This window comes from Stegostoma tigrinum, chromosome 17, assembly GCF_030684315.1.
Source record: "Stegostoma tigrinum isolate sSteTig4 chromosome 17, sSteTig4.hap1, whole genome shotgun sequence".
In the NCBI taxonomy this organism is placed as follows: Eukaryota; Metazoa; Chordata; class Chondrichthyes; order Orectolobiformes; family Stegostomatidae; genus Stegostoma; species Stegostoma tigrinum.
Window position 1 is genome coordinate 35,085,627 of NC_081370.1, and position 24,601 is coordinate 35,110,227.

Below are 24,601 nucleotides of genomic sequence, written 5' to 3' on the forward strand. Positions count from 1 at the left end.
AGGGGCTTGGTGGCTAGAAGCTGGGAGGTTGTTTCCTCTGGCTATAGCATGGGAAATGAGATTTACTCATTGAATTCAGGGGCATGGTTGAGATACTAAATTGCTTTCTTCACCCATCTTCACCATAACTGTGGCAGTTTGGTAAAAGAGATCATTGAAATACTGGGTAGAGTAAAGAGGGGGTGAGGTTGATCAATCATCAGGACTTCATTGATATGGGTTCCTGAGTTTTGTAGTAATGGCATAGAGTATAAAAACAAAGAAGGATAAAGTTAGAACAACAATTTTAAAACAGTAATCCAGTAATGTTAGATCTTACGTTTCTGTCAGGAAACAGTGAGAAAACATGAGATAATGGGAACTGCAGATGCTGGAGAATCCGAGATAATAAAATGTGAGGCTGGATGAACACAGCAGGCCAAGCAGCATCTCAGGAGCACAAAAGCTGACGTTTCGGGCCTAGACCCTTCATCAGAGAGGGTCTCTGATGAAGGGTCTAGGCCCGAAACGTCAGCTTTTGTGCTCCTGAGATGCTGCTTGGCCTGCTGTGTTCATCCAGCCTCACATTTTATTATAGTGAGAAAACATGTTTTGGTTTTTCAATACACCAAAATTCCGCTTTTTTAATTAAAGAATAATTAGTTTTAAAAGTCTTGACTTTTAACAGGTCTGTCAACGGTTCCAGTGAGTTTGTCAATTTATGAACTTTTTGTGCATGTTCATGTTACTTTTATCAATTCCAAAAGGAAGTTTGCTTTTCCAAAGGACAGTTTGCTACTATTGAAGGTGTCCTAGAATTTTATCAAAACCTATACCATATCTTTTTGAAGGGATATCCTGCAATACTCAAATCCATAGAGCAGAGGTCGAACTCATCACCTAAGATCCCGAAACGATGAGTGCAAAATTCACTCATAGGCATGACCAACTAGGAAAAAGTCACTGCTTCAAGTTGAATGGATAGAAAGCTTAAGGAACTGGTCCTCCAATCACAGATCACTTTTGCCTCTGCTTGCTACTGATAGGATTCCTAGTAAATGGGACGCGGTAGAGAGCTGCCTTATTGCCCTCCAGAGATTGGAAATAAGTTGGGGGGAAAAGATTACTGCAGTGAGTCTTGGCGGAGATTGGAGATTGGAGATTTGCAAGGAGACTGCGGAAGACATGGAAGCCACAAGGGGTCTCTGTGGAGTCAGAGGGCAGGCTGTATTCGGAGAGGGGAATCATAAGGGGCTATGGGGATATGGGGGTGAGGACATGGGGTTGAGAGGGAGGCCTCAAGGTGTGTGGAACAGAAAGACAGCTGCAAAGCAGAGGAAGAGAGAGGTTGCAAATAGAAAACTTTCAAATCTGTCAACACTAGAAGAATTAGCTAACTGGGAGATATGAAAACTAAAATCAAAGAGGTAATGAATCACTTGCCATTGAATTTCTATCTTAAAACTGCATACATTCAGAATCTTCTTTGGGAAAAAATTGCAGTGGATGCTATTGTAATGACTGCTCCATCAATTGATAATTTTAAATCTGATATTCAGTAAAAAGGATAGTAACTGTCTGTTTAGGATGGTTTTTTTTAGCTTGTGAGGGGAATGTATCAGATGTGACCTCACTAGCCTGCAGAAGGTTTTGTGATGGAAATTTACAATATACTATTATTATTTTTGCAGTTTCAGATTTTAAAGTGGAGCTAAATTGGCTTTGGTTTTCTGTGTTGTGAAATTCTAATCTATTTTGTTTCGAGAAAGGGTCAGGAATTTGTTTGGAATAGTGAGTTAAAGACAGCTTTTCTAAGAAATTTATGTCACTTTATCTGAATGACTGAATAAACTTGCAGTGAAATAATTGTTGACGAGTATTAATGACCCACAGAGAAAGAGGGATGGCCAAGGGCCACGGGCACGTTGAGTTGAGAAAAAAATATTCATTTGAGCAGAAGGGCAGTTTTTAGTCTGTGGGAGTTTTCAGACCATCAGACTTGGCAAAAGATGTCAGCTGTTGTAGTTGTCTCAAAGAAGTCAAAGATAGATAAAAGCCATTGAGTTAGTCTCTTTGCATGTCACAGGGAGAAACAGTAACAGATTATCATTTCTGGTGAATATGCAGGAAGTTGCCAAAACAAAACACTAATGACCTTTCCCGTTCAGTAAGAAATTTTAACATGATGATAGGAATGATATTTTATTGGGGTTTAGTGTCTGTAAAACATGTTGCTGGAAAAAGAGGTTGAATCTTTCTTTTTGCTGTATATGATAAAATGTTTCCAAATTGTCATATATATACATTTATTTATTTTCTTTTTGTAGTTAAACTTTTCTTTTTGTTGGAAGTAGATTTATCATCTTATGTTATTGACCATCACGGTAACCAAACTACAAAAATCAAAGAATTGCTTTCATCGGGACAATTTGCAAAATACCAATGTAAGGGGACAACCAGTACTTAGGTTGTAAGAGTGGAGTGTGTTGATTGCTTGCAAGAGGACTCTGCTTGGAAGTTGCATTGCCATGGAGAATGCACCAGTTAATGATGATTGACAGTTAACATGCAAGCTTTGTTTAAATTTTAAACCAGACTATAAAATGCACACTGTGTGTATGTATTCTTTTTGTCTGTAATGAACAGTGTCCTCTGTATTAATATATGTAGCTTTCAATGCACACAAATATGCCTCAATGTGAGTTTGATTGAAAATCTTAAATTTAGTGTTAGCATAATTATGCTGCTGTTTCAACTCAACATTTGTGCCAGGTATTTGCTGATTCATCTCTCAGGGCAATGCATTGACCACTCAGTGTCAACCTGCCTTGTTTAATATTTAACTAAACCTTGGCAGCTAACCATTGATCATGATTAACTGGTTCATTCTCCATGGTAATTATCACTTAACAACATAAGCAGTCTTCTCTCATTTGCTATAAATTGTGGGTTTTCCCTTAAATTGGTATTCTTTATTATAAATTGTACCGATGGGTGCAAGGGGGTAAAGCTTTGACAATATATGCCATTTTGCAGAAACAAGACCTACGGTGTAACAATCTAGGCTGCACTCTGGAATCTGATTTGTTCAGTAATACTATCAGCTGGAGTAATAACACTGTTTCATTTAATGGCATTTTGTGTAGAAATGTGTCAATTATTTTGAAAAAAATCTCTTGCTACCTTTGTCTTGCGCCAATTTAAATACTGTGGTATCTGTTAAATCAATGTGTTCCTTGCGTTTCACGTTTAACGGGATTTATACTTATTGAAGACACTGACTTAGACAAATGGCCTGATTGTCAATGTAAGTACAGAATGTACTATTGGACTGCATCACCTAACGTAAGAGTTAGTGAGAATAAGAAAGTAGTTGCCTAAAACAAAAAGCTAGTCCTCAAGGGGGTTCTTGGGTGTTGGATGGTCATGTTTTTTGCCTTGGTAGCTTGGCTATCCCAACAATTAAACAAAGATCAGACCAGGTCTATTCTGGACACATTGTGATTTCTCCCCCTGCAACCGTTTACCAAAATCAGACATGACATGAGGCAGCTGCCTTTGCAAAACGTACTTGTGAAAAACACAACCCATTCACATTCCAAAATCTGTGAAAATGGTAGGTGCCATATTTAGGGGTGGGACATCTGATTTTCAGCCTATTTTTCATTATCACAGTGACAGAGATGCTCTCTTTCATTGTGAGAATTCAGGCTGCTGTGTCCAGTGATCTGAGTGAATTCTTGCATTCTTGTGGTCGTTGTGACATCTAAGAGGGAATTATATAAACTGTTAAAATTCTGGCCATATCTTAGAGTGGCTGGCTATGATGTGGAGTTAGAAAAGGCACAACATGACAGGTGAAAGGCATCCTGAGCCAAACTTTCCAGGACTCTATGATCTGCACAGCTTAACTTATTCTCAGGAATTAAATTCAAGAGCTGGTTGCTTCTTTTAGAGTTTCATGCTTAATGGGACCATCAGGGTTTGAAATGTTCTCTGAAACTTGCTATTCTCTGATGATGGCATTCATATTTGTATTCGAATAGATGATGTTTGGATAATTGAAGAACAGGAGTCCTAACGTTTAATACTATTTCTGGTACTTTTCTTTACCAGGTCCACAGATAGCTTCAACTCCTCTGACATCAGGCCCGGACAAAGAAGGAACAAAATATAATTGGGACCCTTCTGTGTATGAGAATGAGCTTCCAGTCAGATGCCGAAACACCAGTGGAATTTTGTTCAAAAACAAACTAGGTTCAGGTAAGAAAATCCAAGTTTCCTAGGATTTTCTTCAGATCATGTCCAGGTCTGTTGTAACCTGATTGGCTAAGCACAGCAATCTTTGTCAATCATTGATTTCTGGAGCTACCAGGCAGAAAAGAATCACAGCAACATCATAGAGCAGCAGAAAGAGGCCTTTCGGGTCATTGTATCTGAACCAGCTCTTCAAATGTGCTTCTTTACCTCCTGATGATTTCTTGCCTTTCCCCTTACACTTGTGCATTATTTTTATTCAAATTGAGATCCAGCTGAGACATTCAAGTGGGTATGGATGCTTGTCTGAATAGAAATAATGTGTGAAAAATATGGGAGCAGGAAATTGGCAGGAGGTAATGAGGCTCATTTGAAGAGCTGGTGCAGCAGACTTCCAAGCAGTGCATTCCATACCGTAACCACTCGATGTGTGAGAAAGTCTTTCCCACATCACAAGAAGTTGAATCGTTGTCCAGCTGTTTACATATTCCTAGGTTCCAACCCAAAATTTCTGATGACTGTGTCTCTGCCAAAGGAAAACCAAATTATGATATGTTTCACAATGAACTATTTCTACAGCATAACTTTGATGTTTTTATATTTGGATCAGTTCATCAGCAGTCCCATGATCTAAGCATGGTATCTTGCGAGTTAGCTTGGTCTGAAGATAGACAGGCTTGTATTGGGGAAGCTGGTTTATTTGGGATGAACTGCTTGGATGGGGAAAATCAGCTCTGAATGAGCAGCTCAGGTGGAGGTGGTCCGTTTGGGGATCTGGCTATTCAGTTATGTCAGGCTTCCAAGACGGAGCATTGGGTTGGTGAGTAGATTTGTGACAGCCCAGTAAATCTTGACATTTTAGAGCCCCCTGTGCACCATAATGGCTGTTAGTAGATCTGTGGATATCAGTGAGCATCTAGGGCAATCTCTGACTCCAGAAGGGAACAATGAAGTTGGAACAGGGAGAAGTGGCTCTGTGTTTGGATCTCTGTGTCATTATCTGTGACTGTTTCAGGGAATTATGGACCATGTTATCAGAAACAAAAGGCACAAAGGAGGTCATCTGGCTCATTGTATGTTCTCTAGCTTTTAAAAAGAGCCAGTTCCACTTCCCCTGCTATTTCCCAGACCCCTACAATTTTTCCTTTGTACAATTGCTTAATTTCCATTTGAAAGTTGTTACTGAATTGGCTTTCACTACTTTCTCAGGCAGTAGGTTCATTTCTCATAAACCACTGCGTAAAATACGTTTTCATCTTTTGTCTAGCTTTTTTTGCTAATTATCTTTATATCTGTGCCCTTTTGTTACAAATCCTCCATCCTTCGAAAGGCTTGTCTTTATTTGCCCTATTTTTTAAAAAAAGCCTCATAATTTTGGATACCACCTGCAAAACTCCCTTCAACCTTTCAGCTCTGAGGATTCACTTCCAGCTTCTGTAGTCTCTCTATGTAACTGGTCTTTCATTCGCTGATACATTTGGATAAATCACCCCTACATCCATCTTAAAATGTAATATGCAGAATTGCTGGGCTTAACCAGTGTTTTATAAGGTTTAGTTTAAACAGCTTGCTTTTTTTTAAGGTAGAACCTGAAATGTTATGTCCAAGCAAAACATAGCCTTTTCGAAAATCTATCTCTATTTTTACATAATTCTTTCCTGCCTGCCTGCCTCTGGTCCCCAGCTGTATGATTCACTGGACCTTTTGTTATGCTAACAGTAGTTTGTCATCCTAACTGTATCTTGTAGATTAAGGATCAAAATCAAATTTCTTTGTTGGAGACATGATTGGCCATGGGAAATGCAGGGTTACAGGATTAGGGTAGGAGATTGGGTCTGGTGGGATGCTCTTCAGAAGGTTGGTATGGTCTCAGTGGGCTGGATGGCTTGCTTCTGTACTGCAGGTATTCTATAATTCTAAGTATTCATACTGAATTTCTTCTCTTTCAGCCTTTACCTCTAGTAACTGGGAAAGATGTGAGTGACAATGACCTGTGGTTTTACTTCCAGGAGGACGGGGGCGTTGTATTAAACATGGAGAGAATTGGTTCACTCCCACGGAGTTTGAAGGAATGGCTGGACGAGCCAGTAGCAAAGATTGGAAAAGGAGCATACGGTACGCTGGACGACCCCTCCAGTGTCTGATACAAGTAAGGATCTTTTATTAATTGCAAATGTCAACGGTAATGATTTGGTAATTGTTTCTGCTTTAAAATATTCTATATGCTTTAATGTTCTATTTATCTTAGTCAGAAGCTATCAAGAGGTTAGATCTCAGTGTTATTCCTGTTGTGCTCAATTTGCAAATTATCCAAAAGCAAGGGATTGCAAAACATTGACACCACAGAAAATGAGAGATAAAATAAACAGCTTTTTGATGCTGGCTGCTAATGACATGCAGCTTAAAACTGACAAATGTTTTTACAATATGCATGCTTTCAAAGAATTATAGAAACTTGAGACATAGCTGGAGGCTATGTGACCCATTGTGTCCATGCTGCTTAAAAGAACGATGATGCTTACTTTGCAAGATCTTCATTCTCCAGTACTTGTCCTGTGCCCCTTGAAAATTACTCACTGAATGAGTTTCCACAATAGTTTCTGATGGAATGTTCCAGATTTGGCAACTCTTTTTAAAAAAAAATTATCCCATCTTCCGTTTTAAATGAGTTTTTTCAATGATGTTAAATCCATCAGCTGTGGTCATGAACCAACTCACAACAGGGGCAATAGTTTTTTTTCCTACCTACTCTATCAAGACCTTCCATCATCTTGAAAATCTCTTCTCCTTGTTCCTTTGAAGGAGATGACGTCTAATTTTTCAATGCCTCCTCAGTCCGCGTAAACACCCATTCTTTTCCTGGATCTTTTCATCTTTCCGTATGTGAGAGTCAGAATGACTGGGAGTTGGCAAAAAATTCCCAGTGGTCAATGAAAGCATTGTGAGAAATATTTAAATGATACTTTAAACAAATTGGTCCATAATTTGTCATCAGGAACCACCAAGGAGAGGAGGAAACTGCTGCTACCATGTGGTGACATCTCATCAAATTCAAATTTCAAACCACACAAAAACCAGGACAACTCCAACTGGCTGGGATTTTGGCAATAGCTTTGGTTTAAATTTTATTCCAAGAATAACGTTAGTCTCGAGTGCAGTTGCTGTGAGTGGAGTTCAATTACTTAATTAAAAACAGAGTTGGAGACCAAATATTCTTATGCAACTCTACCTTTAAAAGCCTTCAGGAAACTGCCTGATAATTCAGTTCACTGAAGAATTGTGCACTGTACAAATGAAATCAACAGGAAAGGAGTGCTTCAGGCTATGGCTACAATCCTGTAATCAGCTGATTTCATCTGAGCAGCAGAAGAGCCAATACTGATGGTTTTAGTGTTCCTGTGTTGGGGGAATGTTCAACCAACATTTGTTAATTCGTAAATAATTGTGGAGACAAATGGACAGTCATCTGGTGAGACCAGGATCAGATTTTCCTGTGATGCATCCACTTCCTGTAACTCGTGAACTATAATCCCTTCCTGGTAAAACAGGCTATACGAGGGAATAAAACCAACTTGGTATAATTGGCATCCCATCCTGCCATCTATAATTTTAACAGTGTGTATTTTATGGCTGATTGAGGTCTCTGTTAGGAAGGCAGGAACTTCAAGTGTCGGTGTCACTTGGATATATATTGATATGGTCTCTTAATCATTGGTATGTATTGCCTACATACCTGGCATCAAACTGGCCCTGAAACTCTTTTATCATTTAACATATTTGTTCGATATGTAAAACATTTTTCAGCTTTAAGACAGCATCCTGTTGGTGGAGAAATTATACCCCTTTTGTTTTTGTAAGGGGGCCATGGCAATTCATATCTAAGTTCAGATAATTCTTGTATAACATTGCCTTGTTTGTGGTCTAATCCTATTCACCATGTTAATGCTTCCGACATAATTTCTGTACTGTTTCGGGCAGTCACCTCTGCTTGTCCAAGAACCCTGTCATCTGCTCCACTATTTCCTTTTCCCTAGGATGTGAGAGGCAACACACCATTAAGGATGCATGTTTATGCATGTAGATGAGAATGATCCTTTCACTATCTAGTCTCTCTTGCAAAGCTTTCTTGGAATACACTGTCCATTTTCAAGCCACTATACTCGCATGACCCTGCTCACCCTTCATTCTATCAAAGCTGTTCTTCTGTGTACCAGTGAAATCCTAGTATATGCTTACAAATCTAATTCCATCCACGACATTGTCTACATTGTTTTTTGTGAAATTTGTGGAAACTTTGGATTCACTCACTCTGAATTCACACTTTCGCAGTGACTGCGAATTACATTCCAATGTGTAGGTCTTATAAGCTTGGATGAAGTTACACTAACTGCAATTTGTATTCATGTGGTGCCTTTAACATAAAAAAGCAGAAGCGTTTTCAAACGATGTTTAACATTGAATCAAACATGAAATGTTAGAACATGTGACCAGAAGCTTGATCGAAGAGTGTGGCTGTAAGGAGTTTCTTGTAGGAGTAAGGAGTTTCTTGGAATAGAGAGGTTGGGGAAGGGAAGGTATTCCACTGAATTCAGCCTGTAAGAGTTATAAGCAGGAGTTCATTTAATGTAGAAGATTAGATGTTCTGATCTATAATATTGAACATGAATAGAATGATAGCCGGACCCTGATCTCCTCCCAGACCAAGATTATTTATGTTATTACCTGTACTGATATTGCTGTGATTCTGTTTCCTAGGATGGTATTCTAAATCCTCATGCAGCATCATGCACCTGTGCTGCTTGTTGTGATGACATGTCTTTGGTAAGTTACTATATAGGAATGAATGGTAATGATGGTTCTGTTAATGTTTAGAGTTACTGGCAATTCAGTTTCACACTTGGATGATAACAGTTTCCATGGTTCAATATCTCTGAGCTGCTAAGAGAGAGAGGGGACATGTATATGTTAATTTTATGTTTCCAGTTATGAAACCATGACACAGTCCAAATCAGAGACAGATGCTGGAATTAATCTAGCCCTTTAGAGCTGGTTATACGGGCTGCGAAGCATGGAATTTTTATTTAAAACAGGATGTTAGGTTGGTCCCTGAAGTATTCCCACCTCTGGACTAATTTTCTGAGTATTGGTAGTGAATGGAATCAGCTGCCACCTGTGGAGGTTGAGCAGGCAAGTAATAGGTAAAGCCTTAATTAACAGCAATTTTCATAGAAGACAAGTTTCCTGGCATTGAATACTCGTTGGAGGTTGCTCGACAGCAGGAAGTTGAAGCTATGAAACAAGTGAGACCTTTCAGTTAGTTTCTGGTAATAATTCTCATGTGCCACAATACAGTAGGCATGAGCTGCAGTCATTTCTTAGAGATTCATGAATGCGCTCATGGGTATTTTCTGCAATGGCTGTTGTTTATTTCTTATTTAAGGTCTCTGCACTGTGTTACAACCATTCATGCTATTTGCTGCTGTGCAGCACCCTCAAAATAAAGGCAACCAGGAGTCATATCATAGGCTACATTGAATGTACCTCCTTTCTCAAAATGCATTTATCGTTTGTAGTGATTGTAATGAGGTTGGCCAGGTGGACCTCATAAAGGGCGACTTGATGATGGAATACTGGCCTCTGTGGAGCTATTTAAATGTTCTCTTCCCTTAGTCTTAATGAACCCTGTGCAATGGATGTGACCAGAAGGGGGCACCTGTACTTTGAGCTCACATTTAGAGCTCAATGATGCAATAAAATCCACGCTGAGTTTTTAGACTGTCCTAAGCCTTTGAGCTGCTCTTGAAATAGACAGGTAATCTGTTAGAGGCCCATTTTTTCCAGAGTCAAAGGCAACCTATAAATGTAACTAACCACCAAGAATCTGGTTGTACTGGACTGGTGGACCAGGCACTCTACCTCAGTCATCTGGAAACCACCAGCCAGATTCTGTCTCTGTTAGAAGTATCTTTATACAAATTGTTAAGAATTGTTTGGCTAAGTTTTAATTGAAAGTAGTGCCTATGATCACAAGTACCATTTGGATGAATATGTTCATTTGGTGTTTTTTCTTGGGGTTGTGGGTGTTACTGGTAAAACTGAATTTGTTATCTCTACCTAATGGCTGTGGCAGCCCAACCACTTCAGAGGGTCGTAAACATCAAACACACACTGTTGCTACAGTCAGGTGTAGGTCAGATCAAGTAGGGACAACACAAGAGTCATATGTAGGCTACCCTGTGTAGGGGCAGGACTAGAGTCACATGGAGGTCAGACCAAGTAAAAAGCTATCTTTCCCATTACATACTTCACATATTGACCGTTTCTCAAGTCTTCCACTGTAGTCTAAAAGATTGGTGGGATATGGTTGTCTTTTAAAGAGTTACAGACACAGTGTCAGAGCCTAATCTTGGAATTAACATGCTTTACTTTCCTTTAAGGGAATTAGGTTGGTACAGGACCAGTAGGAGAAATTTCTGCTTAGATCCCAGTTCACAGACTTCAAGCGCAAAGTTTTCTGATACTATTATCCCAATGTAGCTTCTGGGAAGAAATACAACAGGGTGGGGTGAGATTCTAATTTTACATCAAGGCTGATATAAATTCCCAGTGACTTCAAACCAGACTAAAAATGAGTGGAGAACAGTAGTAGTTCCAGTATTGTCTGGATCCCACCGGTATCCAAGTGATAATTTCCAACGTTGGACTTTACTAACCATGTTATAGTGGGGTGTGCCATTTATCAGGTGGAGTATCTCATAGTATCGGGGGCATTCCAAATGGTAGTTCAGTTGTTGGGACGGAGTGAAAAGTTGAGAGTGACAATCTAATGGTAAGCTACCTATGCAACAGGGCACCTTTAGTCAGCGAGTCCTGAGGTGCTGTTGTCAGAGACTTAAATTAGTCTCACCTCCCTTCTGAATAAAGCTACGAGGAATTTAGTACCTGCGATTCGGAGTGCTTTGTTGGGGTGGTATAAGGGGAACAATGCAGTTTTGAGAGGTTTTACTATTCACATTTGATGCTTTCTGCTGTTGATCTTCACTGTTTAAAGGTGATGTTGTAAAATGCTATGACAGGAAGAGAAACATGTTGTCGACACTGGAGAGTGGATGCAGGCTATAATCAGTGTCCATTGCTTTTGTGCACAGACCGGTCCAGTCAGGCTCTTTGTCCCTTACAAGAGACGCAAAAAAGAAAATGAACAAAGTACAACTCCGGTCAAGAAGGAATCTCCCAAGAACATCACTTTACTGCCAGCAACAACTGGAACAACCTGTATGTCATAAGACATGACAAAAGTATATGACTACCATCTTAAATTCGGGGATTGGGGTTTGTGGTGCAGGGGTGGGGAATGAATTGGGAGGGCAATGGGGTTCTTATAGACTCTAAAATAATTTTCAGTGGAGAGCATAGCATGGGAGAGGCAGTTGGATTGTCAACTTTTATGTAACTGTAGCCCAGTCAGGGTGTATAGAGGCTGATATCTACAGCATTCATTGTTTGTCCAGCAGTTTTCTACTTTGGTGATTGGAAGAGTAATCTCAGATTATCTTGACCTCCAGGAAAATGCAAAATATAATCATCTGTACAGAATGGTGCTACCTTATTGATTTCAGTATCTGTTAAAACTTAATTTGCTTGACTATCTGTTTCCTCTGCTTTCATTGCCTTAATGTTCAAAGGTGAGTACTCATGATGAAGTGCAGATTTCTTTGTGGTTACCTCCTATCTGACCCTAGATAGTGCATGTTGTTTGGGAGGAGGCACATTGAGAAGTCGTATTGTGTTCTTGGGGTGGCTGTTACTTTTGTTCTTGGTCCACTGATGGCTCATTTTTAAAATCGTCATTCTTATGTTCAAGTGTCTCTATGGCCTTGCCTGGCTCTGCTGTTGTGATTTCCTGCAGCCATACAAGCCTCTGAAATCTCTGTGCTCTACCACTTCTGGCCTCCAGAGCACCTCCCATTTTCATCCTTCTATTATTGATTTGCCATGCCATCCCCTGCCCGTGTCCTAAACTCTGGAATTTCCTCTCTAAATGTCTCTGTCCCTCTACCTTGCCCTTTCCCCTTTAAGACTCACTGTAAAACCTATCATTTTGAAAGCTTTTTCTCATTGGTCCCAATATTTTCTTATGGGAGACAGTCCTAAATTTTGTTTCTTTGGTGAGACACTTCGCGCATTTTACATTCTACATTTAAAGGTGGAAGTTGTATTGTTGTTGTGTATAGAAGAAGAAGAGAATTTCACCTTCCAGTGACCAAGAGAAGTGTAATTTATTGGAATTTTCATCTTCATCCCAGTTGCAACTGACCAACTCAACAATGGCAAACTGCAACTCTCTGTGAATGATAACCTGGTAAAATAGGCTGGTGGAACTCACTGTGTGTGTCCTGTTGGAGAATAGCCTTGCAGGAGAGATAATGAAGGCTGTCAGTGATTCTGGAAGCATGGCTTAGCTGTTATTGTTGAGATAGGACAGGAGGAAATTATTGATTCATTTCTATATTAACTTTAGAAATCATCAGGTCAATGTCAGCCTGTATTGAATTACAATTTAACACACTTAAATGAGGGAGTTGGAGATTGATGAGAGTCCTATACTTTAAAAAAACTGTTTGTTTTCCAGTTACAATGACACCCGCTGGGCAAATCACTCCTTCTGGAACTCTGGCATTTGAACGAACATCTGCAGCAGATGCCACTGCTATTATTTCAGACAGTGCCACACAGGGAGATGTCTTCACTAATCCAGCAGGTAAATACAGTCACCAGTAATGTAATTTAAAAATTTGATAGAAGGTTGCATAGCTCAAAATGCTGGTTGTTCAAACCAGAGATAATAGGAACTGCAGATGCTGGAGAATTCCAAGATAATAAAATGTGAGGCTGGATGAACACAGCAGGCCAAGCAGCATCCCAGGAGCACAAAAGCTGACGTTTTGGGCCTAGACCCTTCATCAGAGAGGGGGATGGGGAGAGGGAGCTGGAATAAATAGAGAGAGAGGGGGAGGTGGACCGAAGATGGAGAGTAAAGAAGATAGGTGGAGAGAGTATAGGTGGGGAGGTAGGGAGGGGATAGGTCAGTCCAGGGAAGACGGACAGGTCAAGGAGGTGGGATGAGGTTAGTAGGTAGCTGGGGGTGCGGCTTGGTGTGGGAGGAAGGGATGGGTGAGAGGAAGAACCAGTTAGGGAGGCAGAGACAGGTTGGACTGGTTTTGGGATGCAGTGGGTGGGGGGGAAGAGCTGGGCTGGTTGTGTGGTGCAGGGGGGGGAGGGGACGAACTAGGCTGATTTAGGGATGCAGTAGGGGAAGGGGAGATTTTGAAACTGGTGAAGTCCACATTGATACCATATGGCTGCATCCACATTGATACCATATGGCTCAAGTGCTCATCATACTCAGCTTAGTTTTCAGTTCATCCAGTCCAATGGCCAATATTTGCAGATCAGGGTTCAGCTATAGTTTTTTCTTTAGGGTGTGGGGATAGCATTTACAGTCCCTGGATTCCTGATCCATCAAGTGCTTTGTTAGGTTTGAAATAATGATCTCAGGATTGCTTGTTTGATACAGTAGACACTAGGATATGGTGCACCATATTTGGTTTTACTGTTTCAATATAAACATCATTATTTGCCTTTGAGCATATGTAGTTCTTGTCCACAACTTTGTGTGAATTTCATTTTCAGTTATTTAAATAATGTCCTCATTGCATACAAGCTAACTGAGATTCAAGTCATGTTCTGGATTGTTCATTTACATGACACAATTGCTCTTAGCCCTTTGCTAAGTCTCTGACTTTTTCTTAAGGTTTTTTTCAAGCTAAACCCTGTCTTGCACTGCATGTGCGTAAAAGCCACAGAATGTTCCTCTTCCGCACCTACACAGGCCCCAAACCCCACCTCTTCCTCCGGTACATTGATGACTGTATCGGCGCCGCCTCTTGCTCCCCAGAGGAGCTCGAACAGTTCATCCACTTCACCAACACCTTCCACCCCAACCTTCAGTTCACCTGGGCCATCTCCAGCACATCCCTCACCTTCCTGGACCTCTCAGTCTCCATCTCAGGCAACCAGCTTGTAACTGATGTCCATTTCAAGCCCACCGACTCCCACAGCTACCTAGAATACACCTCCTCCCACCCACCCTCCTGCAAAAATTCCATCCCCTATTCCCAATTCCTCCGCCTCCGCCGCATCTGCTCCCACGATAAGACATTCCACTCCCGCACATCCCAGATGTCCAAGTTCTAAGGACCGCAACTTTCCCCCCACGGTGATCGAGAACGCCCTTGACCGCGTCTCCCGCATTTCCCGCGACACATCCCTCACACCCCGCCCCCGCCACAACCGCCCCAAGAGGATCCCCCTCGTTCTCACACACCACCCTACCAACCTCCGGATACAACGCATTATCCTCCGACACTTCCGCCATTTACAATCCGACCCCACCACCCAAGACATTTTTCCATCCCCTCCCCTGTCTGCTTTCCGGAGAGACCACTCTCTCCGTGACTCCCTTGTTCGCTCCACACTGCCCTCCAACCCCACCACACCCGGCACCTTCCCCTGCAACCGCAGGAAATGCTACACTTGTCCCCACACCTCCTCCCTCACCCCCATCCCAGGCCCCAAGATGACATTCCACATTAAGCAGAGGTTCACCTGCACATCTGCCAATGTGGTATACTGCATCCACTGTACCCAGTGCGGCTTCCTCTACATTGGGGAAACCAAGCGGAGGCTTGGGGACCGCTTTGCAGAACACCTCCGCTCAGTTCGCAACAAACAACTGCACCTCCCAGTCGCAAACCATTTCCACTCCCCCTCCCATTCTCCTGATGACATGTCCATCATGGGCCTCCTGCACTGCCACAATGATGCCACCCGAAGGTTGCAGGAACAGCAACTCATATTCCGCCTGGGAACCCTGCAGCCATATGGTATCAATGTGGACTTCACCAGTTTCAAAATCTCCCCTTCCCCTACTGCATCCCTAAACCAGCCCAGTTCATCCCCTCCCCCCACTGCACCACACAACCAGCCCAGCTCTTCCCCCCCACCCACTGCATCCCAAAACCAGTCCAACCTGTCTCTGCCTCCCTAACCGGTTCTTCCTCTCACCCATCCCTTCCTCCCACCCCAAGCCGCACCCCCAGCTACCTACTAACCTCATCCCACCTCCTTGACCTGTCCGTCTTCCCTGGACTGACCTATCCCCTCCCTACCTCCCCACCTACACCCTCTCCACCTATCTTCTTTACTCTCCATCTTCGGTCCGCCTCCCCCTCTCTCCCTATTTATTCCAGTTCCCTCCCCCCATCCCCCTCTCTGATGAAGGGTCTAGGCCCGAAACGTCAGCTTTTGTGCTCCTGAGATGCTGCTTGGCCTGCTGTGTTCATCCAGCCTCACATTTTATTATCTTGGAATCTCCAGCATCTGCAGTTCCCATTATCTCTGAATGTTGTTCTACTGCCTCCCTATTCATTCCTCATTCCTGTCACAATGCCCTGAAAGCTGCGGTTAACACTGAACTCAGGCTTCACATGACGCTTCCAAAGCTTGATATTTGCTGTGTGACTTCAGTAGTGAGGGTGAGCTGTCCAATTGACCTTGAAAAATATCATGACTAGAGTATTGTGCGGTGTCTATAGAAGAGCTTTCAAGCAATAGTCACTTTATTGTGATCAACAGGAAAGCTAATTGATTTTTGTTAATCTCTGGGATGTTGGGGCCTACATGCCACACCCAAAGGGTTGAGGAATTCTGAGCAATCCAGCAATGGACTTTGGAGGCTTTCTGCTCTGTACAGTTCACTCCTATACTTAAAGCGTGTTGTATTATGACACAGATCTAGAAAAGGCTCTATACCTTTAAGACAGCTAGATGCCATGCAATGGTCTGGCATAAAATGCCTGTATCTTATTCTCTGCACACTTCATTAGTTTGTAGTTGGTCTTTACATACTAGGAGTTGGCAGTTAGTCCATTAGCAGATAGCTTGCTAGTCAGTCTGTCAGTCAGCCAGTCAATTATATAAATAAAATAACAATAATCTAAGTAAACATATGACCTAGACTGAGATAATAGGAACTGCAGATGCTGGAGAATCCGAGATAAGGTGTAGAGCTGGATGAACACAGCATGCCAAGCAGCATCAGAGGAGCAGGAAAGCTGATGTTTTGGGCCTGGACCCATCATCAGAAATGGGCAAGGGGAAGGGGGTTCTGAAAGAAATAGGGAGGGGGGGGGGAAGCGGATTCAAGATGGATAGAGGAGAAGATAGGTGGAGAGGGGACAGACAAGTCAAAGAGGCGGGGATGGAGCCAGTAAAGGTGAGTGTAGGTGGGGAGGTAGGGAGGAGATAGGTCAGTCCAGGGAGGACAGACAGGTCAAGGGGTCGGGATGAGGTTAGTAGGTCAGAAATGGAGATGCGGCTTGAGGTGGGAGGAGGGGATAGGTGAGGGGAAGAACAGGTTAGGGAGGCAGGGACGAGCTGGGCTGGTTTTGGGATACGATAGGGGAAGGGAAGATTTTGAAGCTTGTGAAATCCACATTGATACCATTGGGCTGCAGGGTTCCCAAGCGGAATATGAGTTGCTGTTCCTGCAACCTTCGGGTGGCATCGTTGTGGCACTGCAGGAGGCCCAGGATGGGCATGTCGTCTGACGAATGCGAAGGGAAGGTGAAATGGTTTGCAACTGGGAGGTGCAGTTCATCCACTTCAACACCTTCCACCCCAACCTTAAGTTCACCTGGACCATCTCTAATGCCTCTCTCACCTTCCTGGACCTCTCTCTACATTTCGAGCAACCACCTAGAAATCAATATCTATATCAAGCCCACCGACTCCCACAGCTACCTAGAATACACCTCTTCCCACCCACCTTCCTGCAAACATTCCATCCCCTATTCCTAATTCCTTCACCTCTGCTGCATCTGCTCCCTGGATGAGGCATTCCACTCCCATGCATCTCAGATGTCTACGTTTTTCAAGGACCGCAACTTCTCCCCCACAGTGGTTGAGAACGCCCTTGACCGTGTCTCCCACATTTCCCACAACTCATCCCTCACATCCCGTCCCCGCAATAACAACCAAAACAGAATCCCCCTCATCCTCACATACCACCCCACCAAACTCTAGATCCAACGCATCATCCTCCGACACTTTACCATCTGCAATCCGACCCCACCACCAAAGACATTTTTCCCATTCTGCTTTCCGGAGGCCACTCTCGCCGTGGCTCCCTTGTCAGCTCCACACTCCCCTCCAGACCCACCACACCCAGCGCTTTTCGCTGCAACCGCAAGATGATAACTGCCCCCACACCTTGTCCCTCACCCCCAGCCCAGGCCCCAAGACAACTTTCCACATCAAGTGGAGGTTCACTTGCACATCTGCTAATGTGGTATACTGCATCCGCTGTTCCCGTTGTGGCCTCCTCTACATTGGGGAAACCAAGTGGAGGCTTGGGGACTGCTTTGCAGAACACCTGCGCTCGGTTCGCAATAAACAACTGCACCTCCCAGTCGTGAACCATTTCAACTCCCCCTCCCATTCCTCAGATGACATGTCCATCCTGGGCCTCCTGCAGTGCCACAACGATGCCACCCGAAAAGTTACAGGAACAGCAACTCATATTCCGCTTGGGAACCCTGCAGCTCAATGGTGTCAATGTGGACTTCACAAGCTTCAAAATCTCCCCTTCCCCCACCGCATCCCCAAACCAGTCCAGCTCGTCCCTGCCTCCCTAACCTGTTCTTCCTCTCACCTATCCCCTCCTCCCACCTCAAGTTGCACCCCCGTTTTCTACCTACTAACCTCATCCCACCCCCTTGACCTGTCCGTCCTCCCTGGACTGACCTATCTCCTCCCTATCTTCCCGCCTACACTCACCTTTACTGGCTCCATCCCCACCTTTTTGACTTGTCTGTCCCCTCTCCACCTATCTTCTCCACTATCCATCTTTGATCCACCTCCCCCTCTCTCCCTATTTATTTCAGAACCCCCTTCCCCTTGCCCATTTCTGATGATGGGTCCAGGCCCGAAACGTCAGCTGTTGTGCTCCTCCGATGCTGCTTGGCCTGCTGTGTTCGTCCAGCTCTACACCTTGTTATCTCCATATAACCTAGACTCTATGCGTTTGTGGTTCTGTAGTATGAGTCAGGAAGTCTGGCTTCAAGTCCTGCCTGCTCCAGAGGCATGTAATAACAACTCTGACTGATTAGAAAATATCTATGAACCTGTGTGAGACTATTAGTTAGTAGTTCAGTTAGTTGACCATATCCAAGCTTGTACTGATAAGTAACAAGTAGCTATCATACAACTCAAGTGCAACACAATGACCATCTCCAACAAGAAAGAATCTAACTCTTGGATTTTACATTCAGTGACATGACCATTGCTGAATATCTCACTGTCAACATCCTGGGGGTTACTATTTACCAGAGTCTGAACTGGTCCAACCATAAAAATACAGTGGCTACCCAAATAGATCAGAGGCAAGCATGCAGAGGTAATGCATTTCCCAAATCCCCAAAACCTAAAGGCACAAGCCAGGAATGTTATCTGGATGTGTGCAGCTCCAAAAATATTCAAGAAACTTGATTCTATCCAGGACAACACAGCCTGCTTGGTTGGCACCACGTTCACAAACTTTCACTACCTTCACCAGTGACGCACATCTGCAGTATATTATCATCTACAAGATGTATTGCAGAAACACACCAAATCTCCTTCAACGCACCTTTCAAACTCACAACTGATACAGTCTAAGAAGACAAGGGCACCACCAGCTGCAAGGTTATTTCCAAGTCATTCACCATTCTGACTTGCAAATGTATTGCCATTGCTTTGCTGTTGCTGAATCAAAATCCTGGAATACCACCGCATAAGCAGCATTGTGGGTCTATCAACCCCAAAAGGATTGCAGCACTTCAAGAAGGCAGTTAACCAGTACTTTCATGAGGTCAGTTAGGGGTGGGCAATAAATGTGGGCTCATCCAGTGAAGCCCACATCTGCTGAATGTATAAAATAAGTAAATTAAACTTCCAGATATCTTACTCAATATGAACCCAGCTTTTTGTGGTATATATTATCTCAGCTAACAAAGAAAACCACGAAGCAGGTAATTACATCATGGTTGCCTTCATGGAAGCACAGTGATACTAGAAGCAAGTTGGTAGTGAAGTGACAGTTTCAAAACTTATTTTCTTAACGATCATTCTTCATCTCTCCGAGCTCAGAGCTGAAGCTACATTTAAGCAACTAAGTTTGAATGGTATAGCTGTAGTGAAGCAAGAAACAGTTTTTAAAAGTGAAACTGTTTAAGGGCATTTTTGTAAAGGACAGTTCCAATGTAATGCAATCAACCTGAGAACAAAATTCAGCAAAATACAATTAAAAAATTAAAAAAACATTTTTTGTACATTAAACAGACCTTACCAGTGCTTGGTGTTTGGCTATTTCCATCATTGACAAAGCTAAGAATCATACTGATTCTGCCTGGAGGTCACTGCTGAGTGGTGTCCCACAGGGCTCTGTTCTTGGGCCTATGCTGTTTGTAGTTTTTATGAATGACTTGGTTGGGGGGTGGGTTAGTACGTTTGCTGATGACACAAAGGTTGGAGGTGCCATTGATAGTATCGAGGGCTATCGCAGGCTTCAGCGAGACATTGACAGAATTGCAGAGCTGGGCTGAGAAATGGCAGATGGAGTTCAACCTGGATAAATGCGAAGTGATGCATTTTGGAAGGTCAAACTTAAATGCTGAATATAGGATTAAAGGCAGGATTCTTGGCAGTGTGGAGGAACAGCGGGATCTTGGTGTTCAAGTGCATACCTCCCTCAAAGTTGCCACCCAGGTGGATAAGGTTGTTAAGAAAGCATATGGTGTTTTGGCTTTCATTAACAGGGGGATCGAGTTTAAGAGCCGCGAGGTTATGCTGCAGCTCTACAAAACCCTGGTGAGACCACACTTGGAATATTGTGTCCAGTTCTGGTCGCCCTATCGTAGGAAAGATGTGGAGGCTTTGGAGAGGGTGCAAAGGAGGTTTACCAGGATGCTGCCTGGACTAGAGGGCTTGTCTTATGAGGAGAGGTTGACTGAGCTCGGACTTTTCTCTCTGGAGAGAAGGAGGAAGAGAGGTGACCTGATCAAGCTGTACAAGGTAAGGAGAGGCATGGATAGAGTCGATAGCCAAAGACTTTTCCCCAGGGCAGGATTGACTGCAACGAGGCATCGCAGTTTTAAGGTGTCAGGAGGAAGGTATAGAGGAGACACCAGAGGGAGGTTCTTCACCCAGAGAGTTGTGAGCACATGGAATAGTTTGCCAGTGGTAGTCGTGGAAGCGGAGTCATTAGCGACATTTAAGCAACTGCTGGACATGCACATGGACAGCAGTGAATTGAGGGGAATGTAGGTTAGGTTATTTTATTTTTGGATTAGGATTATTCCACAGCACAATGTCGTGGGCAGAAGGGCCTGTACTGTGCTGTACTTTTCTATGTTCTATACCAGTTACTGCAGCTGTGTCCAGACAAGATTCCTCCTTGCAAGATGTTAATCTCAAGTTCTCAGACTCTAAACATTTTTCAGGTTTGATGCCAAGAATCTTTCCCAAGAGTCCCAGGAACTGCCAACTTGTAGAATATGTTCCGGTGGACCTCTTTTTCTCAGATTACCCATTGGCCAGGATATATTCTAAGAATTTATGGATTGTAGCTTGGAGAATCTGTCAGGTTATCTGTATTATAGATACCATTACAGTTCTCAGAAGAATAGAATGAGCATGATACACCTTCATCAGCTCAGACAAACAGCGTGGTCTTGTTTCCAATGCAAAAGGTGTAATATTAATACAAGCCAAATTAACTTCTTTGGATCAAAATAATCTTCAAATAGTACAAGACCTGGTCCTACCAAAATCGATGATCTACAAAAGGTATCCATATCATAAGACAATGAGGCCTTAGCTTCATCAACTTTTTATTTCAATTTATTCTTTAAGATTTCCCCTGTGAACATACAACGTGCATAGGTAGGAAGATTACCAACATATCATTCAATCTCTCAAGTACGCTTTATCATCCAACAAATGTATTCTTCAATGTTATGCTCCCTCCAAGCTTCCCACCTTTAAAGTAGATGCATTCCAGAAAGGTCTCTGATTATGTCTATTATAGGATGGCAAGCCTAGCCAAGACAAGCATTTGGTCTTAAAGCTCTTTTTAAGCTTAAGAAAACTGCTCCACCATAGAAAGGGAACTTATTTAGTTTTTGTAATACAATAGATCCCCCTGTACCTGTTTGGCAAGTAATTCATAGCGCATACCAATCACAAACTGTGGGAAATGGTGCATTAAAACCTCTCACATGCACTTCAACAACAATCTGTGAAGATCCAAGGGTGTGATTTGAAATAAAATATAAACTTGCGTCACAGATTCCTGCTTCTCTTAGTAGATTTATGAATCCACCTGAGAACAAAGATATTCCATTAGCTCTTAAATCAAGATATATATATATATATGCATATTAACCATGTACGCACAGGCCACATGAGTGCAGAAAAGAAACAAAATATTGATACTTGAATTTATCTACTGGCCTGGCATCAATAAAGTCGTTGATAGCTGATAAAGTTGCTTAATATGCATGAACTCCCATCAATCTGAACGATTTAGCGAACCTCTTGTTCCATGTGTAATTCCGTCTCAGTTGCGGGGTAAGAATGCAACTGATGTTTTCTATGTCCAAAGATACAATTGCATTCTGATGACCGATGACTGACAATTTCAAGGCACTGTTCTAAGACAAATGCAGAAAGCAGGGTAGTTAGTAATCTATTATGAATGGTAATTAAAGAGACAGTGTGCACACTAAATGGTATATTTGAATAAGTATCCTCTAGTTTCTGAAGTGAAACAGTTAGCAGCAGCTAGGATTTTGCTGGAGATACCTGTTGGTAAAATGCTCTTCAGGGAGCTATTAATGAGTGGAAAACAACAGGTTGAGAAGAAAACATTGCATCCATATCCATAGAATCTTTACAGTGTGGAAATAGGCTGTCCGACCCAACAAGTCCACACTGACCCTCAGAGCATCCCACACAGACCCATTCCCCAAACCCACCTAATCTACATATCCCTGAGAACTATGGATAATTTAGCATGGCCAATCCACCAGCCTGCACATCTTTAGACTGTGGGAGAAAACCAGAGCACCCAGAGGAAACCCACACAGACACAGAGAATGTGCAAACTCCACACAGACAGTTGTCTTTCCTTAAAACTGGATTGTCTGAGGCTGAAGGTGTGAATATATTGGTAGGTGGGTTGTACAGGTGAGAAGCAGCTTAGGGTGGCTGGGGGAGGGGCTGATGTCGGTTGACGGAGGTGGATGGGGCTGATTGTTCAGTGAAAATGACCTGGTTGGGATGGACCTGATGATTTGGCAGTTTTGTTTTTACAGCCTTCCTAGTAGTTATGTCTGCCTATTTTGTTCACACTTCCTTTCTCATATTTGTGCTAGTTGTAAGATCACTAAGGAAATGGAAAATGTAAGTTTAAAATATTGTTTCAAGTTAAATTTTAAGCATAATGTATGAGTTCAAATTTATACAAGATAAGTTCAAGATTGAATATTAATTGTCGTGCAGGCAGAAGCCACAGATTCATAGAAACAGTGCAAGAATTGTAGAGTTTCCTTACAATCAACCACCCAGATCCTCACCTGTGACTATTTTGAGTGATGCAGGAAACTCATCTTTTTTACCTCCGCAGTCTTCCCATATTCTACAGAATAATTGGGAGAGATATGGAAAACAAAAGCCCTTGTGCAATTCATAGGCTGGCACATTCCAATCCCTGTGGAGGATGTAATGACAGTCATGTTGTAGCCTCTAATTTAAACAGATTATCTGATCCCTGGGTCTGCACAAGTCCTATAGTTGTCATCTGTGGGCTGACAGCTTCGCACCTGCCATTTCCTGCAAGTGTGAACTCTCTGAAATTTGAAATGTGTGATCCTATAGTTTGAAGTAAATATTCAACATTAGGAAATCCAGGGAATTGTACAAAACTCATGTTACAGATGAGGATAGAGATATTAACAAAAATTGAGCTCTTTGTTGGACAGTGATTTGTTAATTAGCTATGCTGCAATCAGTGGTGATATAAACAGTGATAATAAATGTTTGATAGTGGTGGGGGGAGTGAATTTTGAAACTAGCAGATTGCTTTGTCCTGATTGAGACCACATTTATTCAGGTAAGTGGAGAATATTTAATCACATTCCTGATTTGAGCCTTGTAGATGGTGGACAGTCTTTGGGAAGACAGGAGGTGAATTACTCCCTACAGAACTCCCACCCTCTGATCAACTGGATTGGTGATGGCATCTACTACACAGTCAAATGAATCATTGGTCCATGGAGATTGCCCAGAGTAACTGAGGTGAATGATTATTTAAACAAACACCAGCTCCCTTTTCCTATTGGCAAAAATGCATTAGAAAGCCAGAAATATTGAGTCATTCCAGTAGGCCAGATTCAAAACTAAAATATGACAACATATAGTACGAATAATAATGTTTCTACCTTGTGTATTTTCCTTTGTAGTATGGAGATAGATTTGTGTGAGGAATATTTAAATAGAACATTTGAATGCAGAATAAATGTTATAATTGTATTAAATTTCTATTTTTAAAGTGGTTACATAGAATTTATAACATGGAACAAGGGATGTGATGGCCTAGTAGTATTATCGCTAGACTGTTAGTCCAGAGACCCAGGTAATGTTCTGGGAACCCAGGTTTGAAGATGGTATAATTAAGAGTCTAACGATGACCATGTGTCCATTGCCAATTACCAGAAAAACATACCTCGTTCACTAATGTCCTTTAGGGAAGGAAACTGCCATCCTTACCTGGTCTGGTACGTGACTGTAGGCACACAGCAATGTGGTTGATACTTAACTGCCCCCTGGGTAATTAGGGATGGGCATTAAAAGATGGCCTAGCCAGTGACACCCACATCCCATGAATGAATAAATGAACTAGCCATTTGATTCAAGCAAGAGATAATGGGAACTGCAGATGCTGGAGAATCGAAGATAACCAAGTGTGAAGCTGGATGAACACAGCAGGCCAAGCAGCATCTCAGGAGCACAAAAGCTGACGTTTCGGGCCTAGACCCTTCATCAGAAAAGGGAGATGGGGAGAGGGTTCTGGAATAAATAGGGAGAGAGGGGGAGGCGGATCGAAGATGGAGAGAAAAGAAGATAGGTGGAGAGGAGAGTATAGGCGGGGAGGTAGGGAGGGGATAGGTCAGTCCAGGGAAGATGGACAGGTTAAGGAGGTGGG

At 42.6% G+C, this 24,601-nt stretch overlaps 1 protein-coding gene across 1 annotated transcript in view; it reads left to right on the top strand.

Moving 5' to 3' along the window:
- The window catches only part of deaf1 (DEAF1 transcription factor), a 93,059-nt gene that overhangs the window by 23,944 nt on the left and 44,514 nt on the right, over positions 1-24,601 (top strand). The window contains exons 4-8 of the mRNA XM_059652068.1: positions 4,096-4,242; positions 6,246-6,385; positions 8,992-9,057; positions 11,385-11,511; positions 12,869-12,997. Of these exons, the coding sequence (XP_059508051.1) occupies positions 4,096-4,242; positions 6,246-6,385; positions 8,992-9,057; positions 11,385-11,511; positions 12,869-12,997 (609 nt within the window). The remainder of the gene's footprint in view (positions 1-4,095; positions 4,243-6,245; positions 6,386-8,991; positions 9,058-11,384; positions 11,512-12,868; positions 12,998-24,601) is intronic.